The 22,102-nt window shown below is 36.4% G+C and overlaps 2 protein-coding genes across 3 annotated transcripts; one reads left to right on the forward strand and one right to left on the reverse strand.

Moving 5' to 3' along the window:
- Positions 1–227: 227 nt before the first annotated feature.
- Positions 228–6,105, reverse strand: Syx18 (syntaxin 18). 2 transcript variants are annotated; one of them, XM_083119831.1, is made up of 2 exons: positions 5,977–6,105; positions 228–1,278 (listed from the first exon to the last, which is right to left on the reverse strand). In XM_083119831.1, exon 2 carries the CDS (start codon positions 1,269–1,271, stop codon positions 279–281), a length of 993 nt encoding a protein of 330 aa, XP_082975957.1. In that variant the 5' UTR covers positions 1,272–1,278; positions 5,977–6,105; the 3' UTR covers positions 228–278. The 2 variants fall into 2 exon arrangements, with proteins under 2 accessions (XP_082975957.1, XP_082975958.1); XM_083119832.1 differs by lacking the exon at positions 5,977–6,105 and adding an exon at positions 5,851–5,949.
- A 433-nt stretch (positions 6,106–6,538) lies between these two features.
- On the forward strand, positions 6,539–19,637 carry epsilonCOP (coatomer subunit epsilon). Its single transcript, XM_083119833.1, has 6 exons — positions 6,539–6,672; positions 8,533–8,696; positions 11,276–11,428; positions 12,581–12,716; positions 13,296–13,520; positions 19,313–19,637. Exons 1-6 carry the CDS (start codon positions 6,577–6,579, stop codon positions 19,436–19,438), a joined length of 900 nt encoding a protein of 299 aa, XP_082975959.1. The 5' UTR covers positions 6,539–6,576; the 3' UTR covers positions 19,439–19,637.
- The last annotated feature ends 2,465 nt before the right edge of the window (positions 19,638–22,102 follow it).

Raw genomic sequence — 22,102 nt, forward strand, 5'->3', positions numbered from 1 at the left:
AAGAAATTTCATTATGCACCACTGTTCCCCTGTTACATACACCCTGGTTGCTGCAACTGCTGTGCATACACCAAATTACATCATGGTGGGCACTGAGTGCTCATGAAGGATTACACTATGTCCTCTGAGTTTTCTATTGTACTAGTAAGTCATCACTTTTTTACAGACAAAAATCTCAGTCAACCTGAAACAACCCTTGCATATATTTTGTACAGAAACACCACATGAAAAGAATACTCCAGTTTATTCCCATACTTAATATAACAATGCTTTTATGATTAATCATTATACCAATCAAGAAAGAGTAATGAAAATGACATAACAAGTAGGAAAAACAATATGTACACACGCAGACCAGCATTCCGTTGAATTGCCTGCCTAATTTGCTCATTTGCATCTTTCACATTTTCTGTGGAACCAACAACTGTGCTAGATATCCTATCAATGTCTTGCTCTTGCTGCAACACCTTATCTGTGAAAATCTCCTGGAGTTCTGCAATTCGAACAACTTTCCCCTCAATCTGCTTAACTTCCTCTGAGAGACTGTTGAGTTCATTGTACAGTTGAGCATTCTCCAATTCAAACATCTGCATTTCCTCCGGTGATAGTTGATCATCTTCATCGATGAAAGAGGGCTCCAATGCACTTGTTTTCTTTGGGTACTTTGCTAAACTTTCACCACAGTCTCTAGAACGGATAACACTTCCATCATCACTTTTCTTATTCAAGTCCATTTTTGATAACTTTTCATCCGACCTCCCTTTTGACTTTCGTAGATCCATTTCCAGTTTAGACATCTTCTGCATTTCCAATGCTCGCTTCACTCTTATTGCTTTCTGTTCTGTATAAATTTTACACACCGCTTTAAGATATTTCTCTACAAGGTCTAAAACAGCTTGCCTATGTTCTACAAGTTGCGGAGAGCCTTGCAGCTTCAATGTTTCTTTCTTGAAGTCCTGAATCAAATGAAAACAAGTGTTCATGATTCGTTGCGCACCGGAATCTAGTTTGTCTCGCTCAGTATCCGACATCTGTGGGATATCTGACAGATGTGCGGCAAAATTAAGATATGCCTTTCTATGCTCCAGCAGAAAATCCCTTAGTCTTGTAATGTTCCCATTAACTTCCTTTGCTTTTATTATAAATTCACTCCGTTCAGGATGGTTAGGAAACAGAATTCTGTTTTTGTCTCCTTCACTTCCTACCCCAAAGGCTTTGTTACGAGTTCGAACAGTCTTTACACATGCTTTAAATAGTGTGGTGATGTCCATGACTTAACTGGAAAAATGAAAAAAGAACAATTAGCATTACAGAAAGTGTAAGGATTTATAAATTCAAACAACATACTGCAAAGAATTATAACGGACAAAATTTCTTAGATTTTCTTCCACGCTTGAATGCATGGCATATGAAACAAATAGTGTCTTCCCTGTTTTTAACAATGACCATTTAAAATAGTATGTAGAAGAGGGGATGATTTCTTACTGTGTAAGTGTAAGAATAAAAAAAACTGTTTCAGCAGTATTTCAGGAGACTTTGAATGGTTCTTTGCGAAAACTTTTTTAAAAATCAGAAATACCCTTCACTATTTTGTTTAACTATAGAAACTTTATTTAATTAAAAAGTAAAAAGAAGTTATATAATAGGATCATTATATAAGTACAAAAATACTCATCTGAAAAGAAGTAATTTTACACTTTGCACGCCATATCAAAATGTTCAAAATATGCAATGAGACTTATTCTGTTTGATGTCAACAGCGCAGGGCAGTATGAGAAATATAGCCCCAAATAACATGAGGTTTGGTTGCCTGCAAAACAACTTCTGCATGAATGTGAACTCAAATGATGTTTGATAATCTTATTGAAATAGGAATTTAAATATGAGGATTTTTTGTGTTGTATGAGCCACGGTGGTCTAGTTGGTAGGGCCTCTGACTGCCATGCTGGAGACCTAGGTTTGATCTAAGGTTGGAATATTTCTGGCCTTGTCCCCGTATATAGCAGCTCAGGCTCAACCAGCTTCAAATCAATGGGTACCTGGGGGCAACCCTGGAGGGTAAAGGCAGCCAGAGCATGGTGCTGATCACATCACCTCCAAAATCGAGAAAGATTTGATCAGATCATCATCTGCATACAGTCCAGACCTTGCACCTAGCAACTACCACCTCTTCCGCCACCTGAAGACCTTTCTGGGCAGCAAGCTGATGAAGAAGTGAAAACGACCGTGTGTAACTGGCTATCTCACAGGCGGCAGAGTTCTATGAGGAGGGTATCCAAAAACTCGTAGTTCATTACAATAAATGTTTAAACCGGCAAGGAAATTATGTAGGAAAATAGAGAAGTGTATGTTTCATTTTTATTGCAAAACGGACCTTACTTAAAAAGTAACCCTCGTACATAAATTTGTAGATTACGAATTTCTTTTACATATGTTGGGTTTTATTTGCTTAGGAATATTAGATTTAATAGCGTTATTATTTATATATTATTAGGTTTCTTAAGTTTTTGAGGTTTAAGTGTGTTAGGTTTGATGCCAATAGTAATCCTTGACATTTTTGTTGAGTGGCATTAGATGTGCACTTTTTTTGGAAGGGGCTTAAGTGGGCTTAAAACCGGATTTTACAATCAATGGATTTTGATGTTTTATGTATTATATAATGTGTTTCAGGATGCAAAAACCACAAATAACTGAGATATTTGATCCAAAAGTATGGTGCGCTTAAGTGAAAAAAAAACTCCCATCTTGGAGTTCTATATTTTTTATTTGTAAAAACCTGGGTTTGATACCAGTGGAGGTGCACAGTGGTTCAGGTCCCACTTTAAATTGTAGGTTGAGTCCCAATTAGCCTACTGATGCATAAAGTGGACTTAAAACACAAATTCAAATTATTCGTAGAAATTGGTTGGTTGGTTGGTTGTTTGTTTGTTTGTGTGTATGTGTGTGTGTGTGTGTGTGTGTGTGTGTGTGTGTGTGTGGGTTGGTGTGTGTGTGTGTGTGAGAGAGAGAGAGAGAGAGAGAGAGAGAGAGAGAGAGAGAGAGAGACACACACACACACACACACAGACATGAGTAAACGAAAAAGCCACCAAAATTAGCACTCCCAAAACAAAACAAAATATGAAGTGTAGCGGTAGGCAATGTCCCATCTTGCTACATTTACTTCTATGACAGGCTGGGTTGCTTCAAACTGAGGTAACTGAGTAAAGTTAGTTTACCATAGCACATCTCAGTCAGCTAAAAAAACAGAAAAAAATCCAGCCGTAAATAACACAATCTTCATAAACCATGCAATTTTTTTCCCTTTCTAGTGGGGGTACAAAGGGTCAAGGGTACAACAAAATGTCTTCTCTGTATGCTTTCGTTCTTAGGTTAGGTGGGTCAAGTTTTAGTGGTTCTAAGCTTTAAGATAATGTCCTTAAATGTTTCCAACACCTGATCACGTAATATTTGGGCTCAAGCACACAACTACGTTCGATCCACCCGTGAAAATCTGCTTGTAATCTGTGTCCGAGACGATTGTAAACCAGAATGGTTCCTCGTTGAGAAGAGAAGATTCTCACGAAAGCTACTATTCAAATCATAATTGCTGCGATAAATAATACTTAGTGAAGCTTTTACGAGGGTCACTATTTATATTTTGAGCCTAACAATGAAAAAACAGAAATTTGGCATTGAAAACTGCTTTATTGTTTTTCGAAGTATTCTCCTTTATGGTCAATACACTTTTGCATTCGTTCGAACCATTTGTCAAAGCAGTTTTTCCAATCTTCTTGAGACACCTCCATAATATGGTTTTTGAACGCATCAACGGCATCTTCCGCTGACGAAAATTGTTGTCCACGCAATTTATTCTTGACATTCGGGAACAAGAAGAAGTCATTGGGTGCCAAATCAGGACTGTACGCCGGATGACCCATCAATTCGATTTTTTGACTGTTCATAAAGTCGGTTGCTAGACAGCTGGCATTGTCTTGATGAAGAATGATCCGACGGCATTTGTTTGTTTTCCGTATTTGACCGAAGACCTCTGGCAAACAAATTATTGTGTACCATTCAGAGTTGACCGTTCTACGTTCCTCTAAACTCTAAAGGCACAGTTACCACATGACCAGTTTTCCCGAAAAAACAGGCGACCATTTGTTTCGATGTGCTTCGAGCGCGAACAACTTTTGTTGGATTGGGTTCATCTTGAAACACCCATACAGTCGACTGCTGTTTACGTTCCGGCTCATATGCATATATCCATGATTCGTCACCTGTTACAATCTTATATATGTCTTTTGAAGCACCACGATTGTATTTATTGAGCATTTGTTTGCACCAATTGACGCGAGCGTCTTTTTGAGTTTTTGTCAAATTGTGTGGGATCCAACGAGAACATACCTTTCTCACAGCTAAATGATCATGTAATATTTTATATATGATGGTGGAACTAATGCCTATGGTTGCCTCAATCTCACAGTATGCCACATGACGATCTTGCAGTATTAGGTTTTCACAGCATCAATGTTTTCTTGAACAAGAACTGATTTTGGACGACCTTCGCGAATCTCGTCGGTGAGCGAATGGCGGCCACGATTAAATTCGTTATACCAGCGTTTCATAGTGGCAAAGGATGGGGTTTCATCGCCAAATGTGGAAATAAGTTGATCGATGCACTCTTGTCTTGATAATCCACGTCGAAAATCGTAAAAAATCATCGCACGAAAATGTTCACGAGTTAATTCAATTTTATTGAATTAACTCGCAATCTCCAAGGCAACATAAACAACACAAATGAAGCTATTGACAAAACATTTGAAGTACGTTATGGTCAAAAATGCCAGACGATTCTGTGCAAAGGTCAAATCGCGCCTAACTTCAATCAGTGTTGCCAAGGCTCAAAATATAAATAGTGACCCTCGTAACTCTGTGGAGTGAATTTACAATACCGGACCCCTCCCCGATTTTTGTAATATTTCGCATACTCACTAATTGAGGCCTCCTAATCACGAATTTGAAGTTGTGATCACCACAGACAATGCACGATTGCTCATTATTTATCACAAGATTTTGCATTTCAAATACTTAAGGAACGAAATATATATTCCTGACATTACTACGACCCCAAAATTTAACTATGCTTGCATAACCTAACCTTACTGTGAATGGTTCGTGGGGCTACCCGTGCATGGTTTTACGACCCCAAATTTTAACTATGTTTTCTTAACCGGTAAAAATTTACTATCCTTCGGACACCTCTAATTTTTTCGTTTCGTCAATTTTTGACATTCGTACTTACGTATCTGCTTCGCGGAATATTGCTGAAGGTGTATGAACGTTGTTTTCATGAAATTTGAACTATGTTTCCTAACCTAACAGAACTAACCTAATCACGCGCCAATGGTTCGTGGGGCTAGTGCCAATGGTTCGCAATTATTTCCAATTTCTAGATCCTGATACTAACATGACACCAAATTTTAACTATGTTTCCTAACCTAACAGAACTAACCTATCCACGCGCCAATGGTTCGTGGGGCTAGCTATTCTCTGTCGGAGAATTAATTTTCAACGAACAACATGAATTTCAGCTATGAAACGTTCCCACATCACACAAAACACCTTCCCGATGTTCGACAATGCTACAGGAACTTATTACGGTAAGTAGTTTCTTCTGTAAAAATAAATAAATGTGTCCGAAGGATAGTAAACAAGTACCTTTCCCGTTTTCAGTATCGTCAAACACTTCCTAATACTCCTATCAAACTTGAGACAATCATTAAATATTCGGAACCGTTGCCAATTACTGACTTTATTGTAGCATATCATAGCAAGACATAGTAAGTGGTAGAGGAATAACTATCTCACTTTTCTATCCTGTTGTCTTTGGAGCACTCCACCGAATTTTATCGAGTTAGGCAGAGTGGAAGACATATAAACCCCAGTGCTTGTATTCGCATTCTTTACTGTGTATGTTACATCATGTTTACTTGCCTTCTGTTCTGCCTGCAACCACACCAAATAAATCGTTGATAGGTGAAACCTTACTCCTACGAATTGTAATACAGTACAGTTAAGGTAAAATATAAATCTATACAAAATGAAAATGCCACAGCTGGCAAATTTATTCGAGTGATAATAAGCAATTTGTCAACATCATACACCATGCTATTCTTAGAGCCACAGATGTAAATTATGTGACTTTTCTTCCACGTTACATATTTTTAAAGTTAAATCTATTTTTACACTTTAGTCTCCTTTTAAAAAGCAACCTATTTTTAAATTAATGAATCATTGTACACGAGCCACTTTCACAGGACAATCTGTATAATCTTCTAGTAATTTCGAATTGGTGAACTCAATCAATAATTCATTCATTGTATTGTAAAATCTATTCTGCATTTAATAAAATAATGTTTAACAATTTGGTGAAATGCATGTGTCATAATTCTATAAAACCAGATATGAGGAAAGATGCATTCACAGGTTAAGCCATAGCATGCCATAGGCTAAGCGGTCCAGATTTCTGCGCTGTATAAACAACACTGACGTGAATTACACGACACGACGCACGTCACGTTGACATTCGACAAGATGACGGTCGGTGAAACTGATGAACTGTTTGACGTAAAAAATTCGTTTTATATTGGTAATTACCAACAGTGTATTAATGAAGCACAAAAATTAAAGGTAATTGTATTTGTTTAGTTAGTTTTACGTGTTAACCTCTTGATTTTACGAATTGCATGCATTGTACATAGTGGAGCATTGTTTACGTACTTTGTGCAAGGACTTTCCCTACATAATTTAAATGAGAAAATATAGTGTCCACAAGAGAAATGAGTAACATATGCAAGTCGTTATCCATATGCCACAGTAAAGACATATGAATCCTTGAATCGTATTCCATGTAAACTTCCATTAATTGAAATATTGAGCACACAATAGCCTATACATTTCTTTCCATCATTTTATATTCTAGCATAGAATACGCATACTAAGATAGGAGAGCTTCATTCAATATGTTATGATTCCATTCAGTGATGTGCCCAGGATTTTTTTTGGTATGATACTACTTTACTATACCGGAGACACCTATCAATGATTTATTTCGCAATTTTTTACATTGATAACGTACTATTCTGCGTTGCAGAACATTTCTTTAGGTGAAATAATGGATTTCTAACGAAAATGATGTCTATTTCTACATACGATAGCCCCACGAACCATCACGGGGACGAGGTATGCCTACTAGGTTAGGTTAGGTTCCATTAGCACTCCTTTCGTTCAATTTAGCATATACGGACAACATCGGAATTACAAATTCCACGGCATCTTCCGCACCCGGCAACAACTTCACAACGCATCCTCGACACATCATGTTGTAGCAGCAGCAATAGCGCGTATTGTGCTCTCGTGCAGAAAGCAAATGGCGGCAGCAGCAATAGCGCGTCGGAAATAGATTTTCGTAGAAAACCACATGCATTCGCATTGTTGATGTTCGGGAATGTAGTTTTGATCCATTTTAATGCAAATGCATGTGGTTTTCTACGAAAATCTATTTCCGACGTGCTATTGCTGCTGCCGCCATTTGCTTTCTGCACTAGAGCACAATACGCGCTATTGCTGCTGCTACAACATGATGTGCCGAGGATGCGTTGTGAAGTTGTTGCCGGGTGTGGAAGATGCCGTGGAATTTGTAATTCCGATGTTGTCCGTATATGCTAAATTGAATGAAAGAGTGCTAATGGAACCTAACCTAACAGGCCAAACCTAACCTAGTAGGCATACCTCGTCCCCGTGATGGTTCGTAGGGCTATCGTATGTAAGAAATATACATCATTTTCGTTAGAAATCCATTATTTCACCTAAAGAAATGTTCTGCAATGCAGAATAGTACGTTATCAATGTAAAAAATTGCAAATAAATCATTGATAGGTGTCTCCGGTATAGTAAAGTAGTACCGAATAATAATTACTCGATATGTGGAAAATTGATACTATTGTCGTGGAAAAAAAATCCTACCTTCAACAATCCTTAGGAATGCAGAATACGTAAGTACCAGTGTGAAAATAAAGGAATATTAGACGTTTGGCGTTTGAAAACTATGGTTACGGTCTCCCTTAATGTTAACTATGCTTGCCTAACCTAACCTTACCGTGAATGGTTCGTGGGGCAAACATATTTTCCACCTTTATGCAAGATGCCATTTTATCACATGGAAAATATGCTCTCACTTATTGCACAACACTTGAGCAACGTTGATAGCAAGACTTTTGTGCGGAAAGGAAGACTTCTTCATATCGTTTCCATATTAGTATATGGAGAATCATAACGGTAATTGAGAAGGTAATTTTGCAATTTCTAGACATGACCGTCAAATTTTTACTGCAGATTCGTTATTACGAGGCCAAAATTAGTGAGTATGCCGAATTTGAAAGCAATCGGAGATACTTTCTGTATTCTCAATTTATACCAAAATTCTTTGTAAGCAAGTCAATTTTTTTATATTTATGCCATGTATTAATTTAATAATTTACCTGATTTCAGCTAAGTGACCCATCAGTAAGTTTAATGAGAGACTTCTACCTCTATAGTGCTTACATCGCCCAAAGAAAATACAGAGTAGTACTAGATGAGATACATTCGGCATCACCACCCCAACTTCAGCCTTTAAAGACATTAGCTGAATATCTAGCACATCCTGGAAAGAGGTAAGTAGCCCTTTGAATATTAACCGTGTATGGATATAATTGGAAAGTTCACAGCCAACGTATGATTTTTGACACTTTTGTGAAAATTAATTGCTTTGTTACTATTTGCTATATAGACATGAAATTTTGTACACTTATTCAAAATACTAAGGGATAGAAGTTATCGTACAGAAACGTTATGTATATTTCCTCAAACGTCAGTGTTGCCATCCCAAAATATATTTCAAATTCTCTAAAAAGAAATATAAAAAAGAAAATCTACATATACCTTTATTTTTCCAAGTATCCAGTGGCTTATGGATATTCATTACAGTAAGGTAACATTTTTATTTATTATTTATCAATTACTATTTATTATTAAGTACGATTACATTGACATCGGACACGTTAAGCGGTTTCAACATCACGAGAAATAGTAAATTTACCATTCATCTGGGAAAAGAAGGATAGCATGAAGCATACATGAAATAAAGTTGACATTGGCATACAAATATATTTTCAGACCCTCAATTTTGTGTTTGAATACAAAATACTAAAGTTTACAAAATAATATGAAATTTTCTTCAAGCATCAGTGTTGTCATCTCATAGTAATAAAAATTTCTAAAAATTTTCATTATCATTTATTTTAAAAAAAACATTCAACCAATGATACACATTCATCCAAAGAAGGTAATTTTTTATATTTTTATGCGGTATATTTTTATAATTTCGTCAGTGTTGCAAACCAAAAACAATTACAATATGATTAAGAAATGTAAAAATCAGCTCCTCATAAAAACAAATATGTGGTATAAAGAAACGGGGAGTTCAGTTTACTATGTCATCCAAACATATGCAATGTTACGTTATAGTTTTTGGAGTCTTGATAACGTGAAATCAAAGGAAGTTCACTTTCGTGTGATAGTCTTCAAAAGTATCCTATGAGGCACAAAGAGACTAGTACTTAGGTAAATGATTTGTGAAATATCAGAAGAAGAAATGTAAATAGTGTAAATTATCAAAATATTATGTTGGTAAATAGTGGTACCATAGTGTATGAAGTTTCTGATGTCTAATGTAAGTGTCTAGATTTTTTATGTATGTTGTGAAAGGTGGTGTATATGTGAATGGGTTCAGCCCTTGTTGGGTGCCATTAGGTGGCATACACTTACGGCTGATTAGTTTTAGCTGGTTTTTTTTTAATGAAAATCACGCTAGATGTCTCTTTTGCAGAATAACTTTGCTTTGTATCGATCAAATTACATTTTTTACACATATATCCGTCGGGAACAAACTGGGACAGCATTGTTGGCCATTGTGCAAACTTAACAAAAAGCACAGAACAGGCGTCACTCGTAAACAAATAAGAAAAACAAAGAAACCACACTTGTGCTCCACCTACCTGTCAAGTTATGTACTAAAATATCAATGCTTTGCAGCGAAACAATCGCCAAGGCCCATAGAAACAAGCAAGAATTTTCATTAGCACTCAAAAACGAAGAACGTATAACTATATACGTTATCCGTGATTTGAGCGCAAAAGGGGAATATATATATATATCATATGTATATAGGTTCTCCGTGCCGAAAGGGTTAAAAACATTCTTCGTGTTTATTCACTTGTGCATGTATTGCATACCCACTCAGTTTCCTTTGCTATTGCACGTAGAATATGAGTCAGGTTTACAACCTGTGTATGTACATTGTACATCATGTGAGCTTGTCATTTTTCATCTTGGTGAAGGTGAACTGCCACTGCCTCAATAAGTTTCTTATGTTGAGAAAGTTACAAAAATCTCAGTAGTATCTCTGAAGGAACATAACTGTTCATTCAGCAAACCTCTGTGGCAATGTACATTGTGAGGAGAGCTGCATCAAAATATAACGCTGAGAGCTGTTGATTTTTATTTTGCATGTATGTATCACTCTACCACGATTATACAGGGTGTCAAAGAAGTCGCACAATTGAGACTTTGAACGTACGTAACTTTTGTACAAAAAGCAATAAGAGACATGAAACTTACACTGGGTATTAACATTAAACAAGAACACAAGATTTGGAATTTATCATACAAAAAACTAAGCTACCTATCTTTTTGTATGGGGAATTTCAACTCTTTGATTTCATCTTAGCATTGATAACATGGCCAGATATCAGGCGTATGGTAATATCCTCTGACACAACCAATGTTGCCAGTAACTTTTTCCGCATACTGAATATTCATGTAGAGTATGATTTTCTTGTTTTTTGTTTTTTTTAAATATCCACATAGACGAGGTTAATACCCAGATCATGTCTCTATCGCCGTTTGTACAAAAATTATTTACGTTCAGAGTTTTGGTTACATTACTTTTCGGACACCCTGTATCTATGAACTATAGAAAGGAAAGGTTGATCAGAAAACATCTTTTACATACATTAAAAAAAGAAAATACTGTGCCGATACAAGTAATTTTATGCATGTTTTTTTTAAAAAATCATCAAAAATTATTTTTTTAAAATGAAAATCATGATTTTTATCCACTTAAGTATTTGTTAACATAAGTCATATTTTGTTTCATACATGAATAACTTAACAAAGATTCATATTCTTTCAGAGATCCCATTGTTAATAAGTTGAAGGAGGAGGTTTCAGGAAATGTGGATGTTACGAATACAAGCTATCTGCTGACTGCAGCTACTATATTTTATCATGAACAAATGTACGACACTGCTTTAAGGATCTTAAATCAAGTTGAGCATTTGGAATGGTAAGTATTGAGAGGTTCCGATATACATACAATATATATACATGATTTGATATATTTGCTTCGAAAATTGTATTTTTGTATGAAGGTAAGACATATCAGTCCAGCACCATCATTTGTCATCATTAGGGACATGCATGCATATTTCATTTTGACGGAAACATATAATGTGAAATAACATGCTGTAAAAGGTATGAGATGCCTCTTCCTACCATGTTTTGTTATGGAATGATGCGAAATAATCTGCAAAATGAACTCAAACATGAAATTTAGATGTTTGATTTTCTGATGTCTGGATTATCCTGTTAGTTATGCAATTCATGGAAAATTTATTAATTCTGCTGTAAATATTTGAGAAGCGAAAAGTGACTTCTTTACACAGGAGTAAATTTAATACTCGGGTAAGTACATAAATATGCGATTAAAAGGGAAATGTTTATTTTGCGTAATAAGTGTAGTGTTTAAATCATGTTTAGGGTTATATTTACAATTTTAAACACCGAAATGCCATTTTGTGTACTGCTTTTGATCCTCAATTGTGCTTAGTTTTTGTACCGAAAACCTCGATCTTTTATTCATCATAAATATGTGTGTCTAGTAATCATTGGTTGTTAGAGAGGGAATAAGTTTCATTTTTTGTGAAATATATATATGTGGGGGGGGGGGGGCTCCCACATAATGTTTAGCTGTCTCACTTTTGGTTCGAGTGATTCTAGTTTCAATCCTGGGTGATATCCAAAAATATTAGTGTCGATACAACATTGTGAAGACAATTGGGAAGAATCCTGAGAGCAATATTAGCAGACTCCGGTCTCAAGATCAGAAGCAATGAAAAGCCACTTTTCAGCCTCAAAGACAGGATTGACCAACCCAGAGTGCAAATGTCACTAGTGGCAGGCAATGTGGTATTGGTAAGATTTCCATTGGGGGACAGATGCAAGTAGGCTCAGAGCTAATTTGCGAATTTACTTACATAATTTGGATGCCAAGCAGCTGAAATAATAACGTACAGTCACGGACACTGCTGGGTTGTAATGATTCCATTGAAAGCCAATGTATTTATAACAACCCAGAACTATCTTTAAATATCTTCATTTAGGATTTGTTTTGCCATTGGAAAATAAGGTATTGATGCATTTTGTTTATTTCCTCCAGCATCGCATTGACCATCCACATTTACCTGAAGCTGGACCGTGTGGATCTTGCTCGTAAGGAACTGAAAACTATGCAGGAGAAAGACGACGATGCCACCCTAACACAGTTGGCCCAAGCATGGGTGAACATGGCAATGGTAATGCACTAAGGTTGTAGTAGCAATTTAAGAGTAAGCTTAAAATATGAAATGATTCAAAATTGTTCTCGGTGTTCAATTACCAAAATCAATGAGCCCAAATGTTTTGTATATACAGTTTCTTGTGTGAAATAAATGCAGTATAATCTCAATTTTACATTCTGGAGACCAAGATGAAATAACGTAAAATGTGGGAAACTGTAAACATCTGTAAAAGAAATTTATAACTATTAGAATCATGGAAATTGGATCTAAAATGAAGAGAATGTAAAATCTGGAAACATGAAGCTGGGTTTCACTGCAATTTGGAAGATAATGTGTTGATAACAAGAAAAAGTTAACTGTTCCCACTTATTTCTACTGTGGCTTCCCTGATGGCGTAATGGTAATGTCGTCACCTTGTAATCAGGGGTCCCGGGTTCGAAACCCGGTGGAGGTGCATGGCACAGTGGTTAAGATCCTACTTTAAACTGTAGGTCCAGTTCCGATTAGCCTTCTTGTGCATAAAGTGGACTTAAAGCAACAAATGAATCAATCATTTCTACCATAATATTAATTGTATTATATCATTCATTTCAGGGTGGAGAGAAACTCCAAGATGCATATTACATATTCCAAGAAATGATAGATAAGCACACTAGTACACCATTGTTACTGAATGGGCAAGCAGTGTGCTTCATCGGCCAAGGGAAATACGAGGAGGCTGAATCAGCACTTCACGAAGCCCTGGACAAGGACAGCAACAATCCTGATACAGTGATCAACATGATAGTTCTCTCGCAGCATATGGGAAAACCACCTGAGGTTTGTGGTTTATAAGTTTCTGTGATTCTATTGGATAATTTTAATTTTTTGGAGGTATTTGGATGACCACCTTCTTAAAAAAAAAAAAAACATGGTGCAACATCCCTTAAAGGTCGGGGCCCACCTACCGACTGCCAGCCCCACTTCCACCTGCTGAGGTGCGAGATTAGCCAACCAGTTACAGGGTGATGTGTGGTCAGCACAACAAATCCCCAGTCGTTGTTGTTGGTTTCCGTGACTGGGGAAAGTAGCCTGCAATTAAATAATTGTTTCCTGTGGACCTCGATAAGAAAATCCTCCCATTGCGTACATATGCTATTCGACCCTGTTGTTTTTGGGAGGGTGAGGGGCCATTGATATGTATCACGAGCACACTGAGTTACACTACTCATTCATATCTCTTCCATTTTCTCACGATGGTGGGTGGCCACTGGTCCCATAGAGAGGCCAAAATCCCAGGAGAAAGGTTGTTATGTTTCCCCCAGGAGACTCGTCGAACCTCTATGCATCCTGTAGCCAGAGCCCAAAGCATGACACCTTAGACTGCACGGCCAAGGTGTGGGACCGTCCACTTTCTTGCCTCCTCAGTATTCCGCTAGCATATATGTATATATATATAGAGAGAGATAGAGGATGTTGGTTTGTTTAATCTGATTTTTACCTTTCGAGCTTTTAATGCAGTACACATATTTTTTAATAGCTTTAAAAAACCAAGACAATTAGTATTTTCAGGCTTTTATTAGTTCAAGAACATGCAAACATATGAAACCCCAATGAAGAAACATGCAGCCCCTTACAAATATGCCATCACTGAATTGATTCTCCTCTCTAAAAGCCTTTTTTTACAACATTGTTGTCACATTTACTCTTCACACATGTTACCCAAGATTCAACAATACTGTGCGAGAGATTAATTAAAAGTAACATCTTTAACTTTATAACGCATCAAGAGATATCATCACTGGCATGTTACAAATCACTTGTTTCGTAATACATTTAATTTTAGTGTACAAAAAAGGGTGTGTAGTTTGTAGTCATTATAGTTTTTTAAATTGAGGTATGTAATGATCTTTTGTGAGTATGGTTTAAGAAACTACTGTGCCCTGCTGCAAAGCAGATGTCACCTTAAAAATTCTGCATACGTAATTTCATTTCAGTTACAGTAATTTGTGATAATTATTATAAAAAGTTGATAATTACAAGATAGACTAACACAGAATGCTGCAGGAATGGAACAATTTTAAACTGAAGCAATGCATTGAGGGAGAAATTGGCTTGTACATTTAACAGCAATATTGTTCATTAACGAGTGTCTTGATAATTTATTAATTCTGTGCACCTTTTGAATATTTTTGTTTCCCGTTCACCTTAAACAAAGAACAATCTTGACATCAATTATTTTGTTCAACAATTAATAATCTCAACATTAAACAACTCGGTTAATTTTAGTGACCAAACTCTCAAAAGTAGATGCTCAGTTAATTATTATTCTAGTTTTCTCAAATTCGCATTAATCAAAGGGTGGAGAAAGTGGGATGCAGCAATGACATCTTTCAACACAAATTGTGGATAGCCAGGACAATTTTTTTAGATTCGTGAAGCACATTTATTACTGCAATTTGAGCTTTCAAGCTTTGTTACTTAAGTCACGACACAAAGTTTTATACATGTCACTATACGCACATTTGAAAATTTAATTTTCATTTATGAATGTTACAAGAAAACAAGTGTTTGAACCTGTGGACTTTAATAACCAATATAATTCCTTCATTTAATAAGCCAACAAGATTTCACGTTTATTAGAAGTCTAAGAGAATTCACTTGAACTGCAGCGAGTTCTTATTTGATGGTTAGTTGCAGTTAAATAAGGCGTGGTCAAAAGCGATTCTATTCACACTACAGCACATACCTGTTGTTCAAGTTGCTTCCTGCAACGTTGCCACATTGACCTTCCAAGTGCAGAATTTGCGAACATCGGGTTCTTTCCAATCACTGTGGTTCCTCAATTAAGCAAACTGGACGACCTTCTATGATGCTTGCAAAACTGTGGAAAAGTCCCTCTTCATAGCTTCTCCGTTGCTACGAGGTAGGAAAACTTGGGCTCGCAACATCGTGGATATGGTCATCGAAGAAGGGCAGTTACATTCTTCCGTCTTCTACAACGTAAATCTCGTACAGCAGAAATAAACTGGTTTCTGAATGAAGTTTTCTCTCTTGGCTTCATGTAGAAAATCCATCAGTGGCTACGGCATAACTACAAATCTTGTCCAAATTCTCACTCACTTGGTCGTTCATGCGTAGTATGCAGTTGATGATTCGATACTGTGTCATCCTTCATTGTGCATTCCATGGGGGGAGGGTGAGTAATAGGTTTCAGCCTTGAGACTCTTGGGCAGCAACTGCCCGACACTTTCTGTTGCAAGCCTTGGCTCAAGCAGGTGCACTGCATAGGCAGTGCTGCCATCTGGAGTTTGCTTAGTTAAACTTTCTAACTTGACAATTGAAGGTGTAGGTAGCAAACTCGAACAGGGGTGGAAGGTCCTGAATTAGGGGCTTTTTGTGGCGAAATACAAATATAATTATTTTCGCACATTTACCATAAACATTATTTTTTTTTAGACATGTAGGGAATCTTGATTATATTTCTACAAACTTAAATATGGGATAAATATAAAATCCAGGAAATAAATTGTATTCTGTTTGGACTAGGAAGGTTCTCGAACATAAACTCTGGTCTATGCTGTGTAAGTAGAGGCACATATTTTTGGTAAATAAAAAAGCAAACTTTCGGTACAAAAGCAGTCAATTTCGGTTCAAAAGCGGTAAATAAAATAAAATTTCGTTGTTGTAGCAGTGAAGATTCGGATGAAAAGTTGTATTAAAGTTGCATTTTGATTTTAAAATTGTGAGTATAATCATAAATTTGATTTTAAAACTGCACTTGTTACACAAAATAAACATATCCCTTCTAATAGCGCATTTATGTAGTTACCAGAGTATTAAGTTTATTCCTGTATAAAGGGGGTCCATTTTTTCTTCTCAAATAGTGTATTTACTGCGGAATTAATACATTTTTTCGTGAATTGCATAATTCAAACTTCAGGAAGTCTTGCATCGGTAAATAAACTCTAAATTTCATGTTTAAGAATTTATTTCGCATTTTACAGTTCATTTCGCATCATTTCTTGACAAAACAGGGTAGGAAAATTCATGTCACACCTTTCAGAAACATGAAAAATTAACACTACAATGTGTTATTATAACACCATTAAGCCTTGTTTCCATGATTATGAAAAACTAAATATGTTGACCAAGGCAGTAATTTATTTTATTAAAAACATAAACTAAACGTAACGTTTCAACCTTCTAGCAAGGTCTTCTTCAGACTCTGTATCAAGTACAAAAGTAACAAGATACAAAAGCAGGGCATTATATATACACAAACATTACTCCCTCCAGACTATTTAGAAAGTTGTTTTGAACTTTCTAGCAGGTGAAAGAATGTCAGAGTGTGTACATAGGAGAAATGAAAAAAAAGGCTGAAAGACAGGTTGAAACAACATAGGGATGATGTACGACTTAAGAGAGAGAGAAATGCAATATTTAAACACGAGAGAAACATAACATGACATAGAGTGGGATGAGGCTAAGCAGATAGGAAGGGAGAAGAGAATGCTAGTTAGAAAATGGAAGGAAGCCAAGGAAATAGAGAAGAAAGGTGAAGAAGACACAATGCACTGGAATGGGGGACTGAAGTTAAACAAAGAATGTAAGAAGATGTTAGAAAGAGTGGAAAGGACAAGAGAGAAAGAGGAGAGGAGAAGGAAGAAAAATGAAGGGAAAAGAGCGTGAGATTAAAAGTCCAACCACATTCTATATGGAAGTAATTGTGTTTAGCCTTTTAGGTGATAGTAAAGTTGGCAACTGAAAGTCACCTGCTAGAAAGTTCCAAACAACTTTCTAAATAGTCTGGAGGGAGTAATGTTTGTGTATATATAATGCCCTGCTTTTGTATCTTGTTACTTTTGTACTTGATACAGAGTCTGAAGAAGACCTTGCTAGAAGGTTGAAACGTTACGTTTAGTTTATGTTTTTAATAAAATAAATTACTTCCTTGGTCAGCATATTTAGTTTTTCATACAATGTGTTGTTTCACATTTCGTGTTTTCGTCAAAAACGAAATATCCATGCCTCTATGTATAAATAGTGAATATTAATGATTGAAAAAGTCACCCATCTCATGGGCCACAAATCCCTTCGGATTCCTTCAAAATTTGTGGATCAGCATTGATCCTCCTTCAGGGCTGGAGAGTTTCTAGTAGAACAATGTAATGGGTTAAAACTATTGCTGAGCCGATATATTGGCTGATACCAGCTGATACCTTTCCAGCATTTAATCTTTCTCTGAGTCTAATTATCCTCAAAATTATGCAAAAAATTAAGTTCTCACTCATTTTTTACCAGCATCGTTTAGAAAAAAATGTATTATTTGTTTACATACCATCGTTGTGATTAGCCGGAAGGAGCAGAAAAGTGATGCAACATAACCTAGTTCAATCACACAGTGTTAATGTACCAGGCATTTTAATAATTTGGTGTAATTCTCGAATATTTTAAAGCAAGTTGATGCTTATAAATTAGGGTGCAATAATTACACTATAATATTAATATTTTGAACAACTTTTAATTGTTTCGATTTTCAAGCATAAGTATAAGAAGGAATTGGTAAAGAGTATAGGTTCAAAGTAACATTGGCTCAACCCAAGAAAAACATGTTTAAAGTTTTTTTAAAAAACTGGTTAAAAAGATGGAGAAAACAGATTCAAGATTTGAAGCTTCCCTGGCGACGAATGATGAAAAGATTCTGTCGGGCTATTGACTAGGTGAGTTGTGGAAAATATTTCAAGCTTGCTTCTACTCTGAAGATGAGAGTGGCGTTAGCTCTCGAAAGCTTGGAATGTTTCCCACAACTCACTTGGTCCATAGCCAGAGAGAATCTTTTCATCAAGATTCAAGATTGTGTTGATGGAGGCAGTTGTAGGTTAAGCTCATTTAGACACTGATATTGAATGCAGTTTTCTTACTCTTTTACCAATTTTATGAGTATCCCCCATGTTATACAGGGTGCGCCAACTGAACCTGGTGGTTTTTAATTACAATAAAAACAAAACTCTTTCATCCAACAAAGTCAATTTAATACTTTTTGTACTACATCTCAAAGCACTTTAGGAAAATAGCTTCAGTGGCAGGTTCATGCAGTTTCTTGACAAGGACAGTTTTGGAATAGCACACCTCTGAGGTGCGGCAACTGAATCTGACTGTTTTTAACACTGAACAGAAGTTGCACGAAGTAAGGACATTCAGCCCCCCCCCCCCCTCTCTCTCTCGCTCTCATATATGCCTTCTCCTTCTCTTTCTACTCTATCGGCCTGGGCATGGATATTTGTGAGTGTCCATTCATCAATTTCATCACTCATTCCTATCTTCGCAAATTAGCCAAAAGTGGCACAAAAAGCGAAGTAAAATAAACCAAGTCAATCAATCATATATATATATTGTGAATGTCACCAATTGCTCTAGGTGGTTCGAGAGTTATGCCTGAACAAACAGATATATACACACACACACACATACATCCATTTTTATATATATTGAGATTGAAAACCATCAGGTTTCGTTACTGCACCCTATATTTTACATTGCACACATTCAGTTTACTTTGTATAAGAAATGTATGCATGTACATTTTTCCTTCATGTTTGTTTCATGTGGCATGTAACTTTTCTTTGCAGGTGGCTAACCGTTATCTCAGTCAGTTGAAAGATTCCCATGCTGAGCATCCATTTGTCAAGGAGTACGAAGGCAAGGAAGCAGAGTTTGAACGTCTGGCACGTCAGTATTGTGCATCATCTGCATAACATGGCATGGCTGTGGTCTAAAATGTCTTTTGTTACAGTGATGACACATAAGTGTAGAATGAAAACATTTTATGCTGAATTATATACAAATAATTCTCCCCCACCCATTTGTTTCATTTGGCGGCACAGATGAGCTTTTGTTAATTTATGAGAATATTAAATACAAAGAATCATTTATTAATAAAGTTATACTTACTTACTTGTTCATTTGTTATTACTCCGTTGGTGCAGCTTGTTTCTTTGTTGTGGAATATGAGGAGGTTTTTTTTTATGTAGCAGTAGCATTAGGAGGCTAATATTTGCTTTAGAGATAGAAGTAGACTGGCCTAGGAAATCTGAAAAGAGCAGTCACTATCATCCAACAGAAAGTCACGTAAATGACTTTGTTCCTCAAAGGAAGTTTAGTTTAGATATAGGTTAAGGTAATTTAGATGTGAACATTTTAATCGTTCATATTATCTAGTGTGTTCTATTCCCTTGAGTTTTTATATTTATTTCCTCCCCATTCTCAGCAGTGATCCTAACACAGGGACAACTTGCTAGATGAATGTAGAATGGTTTTCAAACCCCCAGTTAACTTAATGTTGTTTATAAATACGGAGAAACTTGTACTCACTTTATCCGCGAAACTGAAATTTTTCTTCTTCGTTCTATTAATTTCAGTGACCACTGCCACCATCCTTGTCGGAACTTGCTGTACTGTTGCTTGGTATGCGTATTTTGTTCGTACTTCTCCGGCTGCCACTAGATGCGCTGTTAACTGTGCATCTGGCTCTGTGTCGTCTGCTATTTCCGGACGATAACTGTTGTAGTAGGGGAATCCAAGAGGAGTACTAATTTCTCCGTATTTATATACTACTGCATCTCTCTTTTCCCAAGTATGAATTAATGTTGTCCATTGCAAATTTACATAACAATGCTTGTGCCTTCCCAAAATACAAGAAAAACTCATGTTAAAAATGTAACTGTAATGCTTGTGAAATTCCTGCCTAAGTTACTTCTTTGTGCAGTGAAAATTATTTTGCATCACACTAACAATTACAGAACTAAAACTTCCATTGTGTAAATGTAGGCATAAAATGTGTGTTCCGAACAATATTGTGGTACAGTGTTTCTAATACTTTACTCCATAATACTTTTAAGTTTTACTGGGTAATCAGACACCTACACAAGACCTGGAGCAGACCCATTTGCGAGACATTGCTCCTAAAATGTCATGCAACCTGTGCAACACTTTCGCTTGAGCACCTTGCCTCATCACCTGACCAGATCATTCTTGGCAGGTATTGAAAACCTGCTGGGTACCTGCAGTCTTATGATACCTAGTAGGTCTCTGTGCATTCTTTCAATCAACTGCATGCCCCTCCTTCTGCCAACTGCAATAGATTTCCACTATTTAGAAAGGGAACTCAAAGCTTCGTAAGTCACATCGCCAATGAGATTTAAGAATGATGCCACTTTGCTACTTCCCCCCTTAAAAAACACACATACAGTGAAATAGGTTTTCCGTGATGCACATTTCATAAGAATATGTCTTAAACAACCAATATATATATATGACCAATTAACATGGGCTTGGTGATGGTGTCCTAATCACAATTCAACATCAAGTCACGATTAGCCTATAGATATTAATAATACAAACATATCTACAATGGCGTAGCAACATATCGCGAGGCCCTGGCCGAGAATAAAATGCGAGGCTCTCTTCAGTTTTCTAAATTTGAAACACAGTGTTGTTCGATACAAAATCTCCAGTCATACATTAGCAAAATTTTAACAATAATAATAATAATAATAAACTTATGAAAGTGAAAATATTATCATTTTATTTTACTCACCCGAAAAATGTCGTTCTCTATCGGTAGCATGGCGAGTCTTAACAATCGTTCTTGTGACATGGTAATTTGGAGGTAAGTTGGATTAACTTCAACCTGGAAAAGCTTCTATCAGTGGATGCAGTGGTTACAGGAACAGTCAGAATGATTCTAAGCAAAATACAAATATTTGGATACACCTCACAAAGTTTTCATCGCACAATATATGTAAACAGTTATTTTATGTCGTATATGTTTGGAGGAACAGTCTGTAACAGGCAACATCACAATCATCACCAACAGACATCACATTTTTCAAATCAAGGCAATGTTTTAAAGGTGTGTCCTTAGTCATTGTTCTCAAAGCAGACACATCAAACATGAATCCAAATCCAAACGCCTCGATGTATTGGGTGAATGCTTCAAATCTGGCTTTTAAATTCGATTTGATGTTATTTGTCATAACATTAAAATATTCTATTCTGAATCAGTCTTCAACATTTATCAATGGCTCATCAGCATTAATCATAACCAAACAGTTTTTTCTTGCGAGCAATTCTTCTGTCTTGAATATCATGTGAATGTCATAGTCACTCTTTTTGGCACATTCTCGAGCTTCTGTTAATGCAGACTGAAATCCAGTCAAATAGTATTCTTCAATCCAAGCACAGAAATCACGAAGATGAGCTTGAGCGTTATGTAAATGAATGTCAACACTTTGCCAAAGTTTACTCACTCTGTTAACACGAAACAGGATATCATACCATACGAAGGTCACTATTTATATTTTGAGCCTTGGCAACACTGATTGAAGTTAGGCGCGATTTGACGTTTGCACGGAATCGTC

The sequence above is a fragment of the Lepisma saccharinum genome, chromosome 3 (assembly GCF_977018435.1).
Source record: "Lepisma saccharinum chromosome 3, izLepSacc3.1, whole genome shotgun sequence".
NCBI lineage: Eukaryota > Metazoa > Arthropoda > Insecta > Zygentoma > Lepismatidae > Lepisma > Lepisma saccharinum.

Excerpts from the sequence above, each read along its gene's own strand:
- Syx18 (XM_083119831.1), bottom strand. The coding sequence starts at position 1,271 with ATGGACATCACCACACTATTTAAAGCATGTGTAAAGACTGTTCGAACT.
- epsilonCOP (XM_083119833.1), top strand. The coding sequence starts at position 6,577 with ATGACGGTCGGTGAAACTGATGAACTGTTTGACGTAAAAAATTCGTTT. Across the intron at positions 11,429-12,580 it reads CAAGTTGAGCATTTGGAATG|CATCGCATTGACCATCCACA; the intron begins GTAAGTATTGAG and ends TATTTCCTCCAG. Across the intron at positions 13,521-19,312 it reads ATATGGGAAAACCACCTGAG|GTGGCTAACCGTTATCTCAG; the intron begins GTTTGTGGTTTA and ends TTTTCTTTGCAG.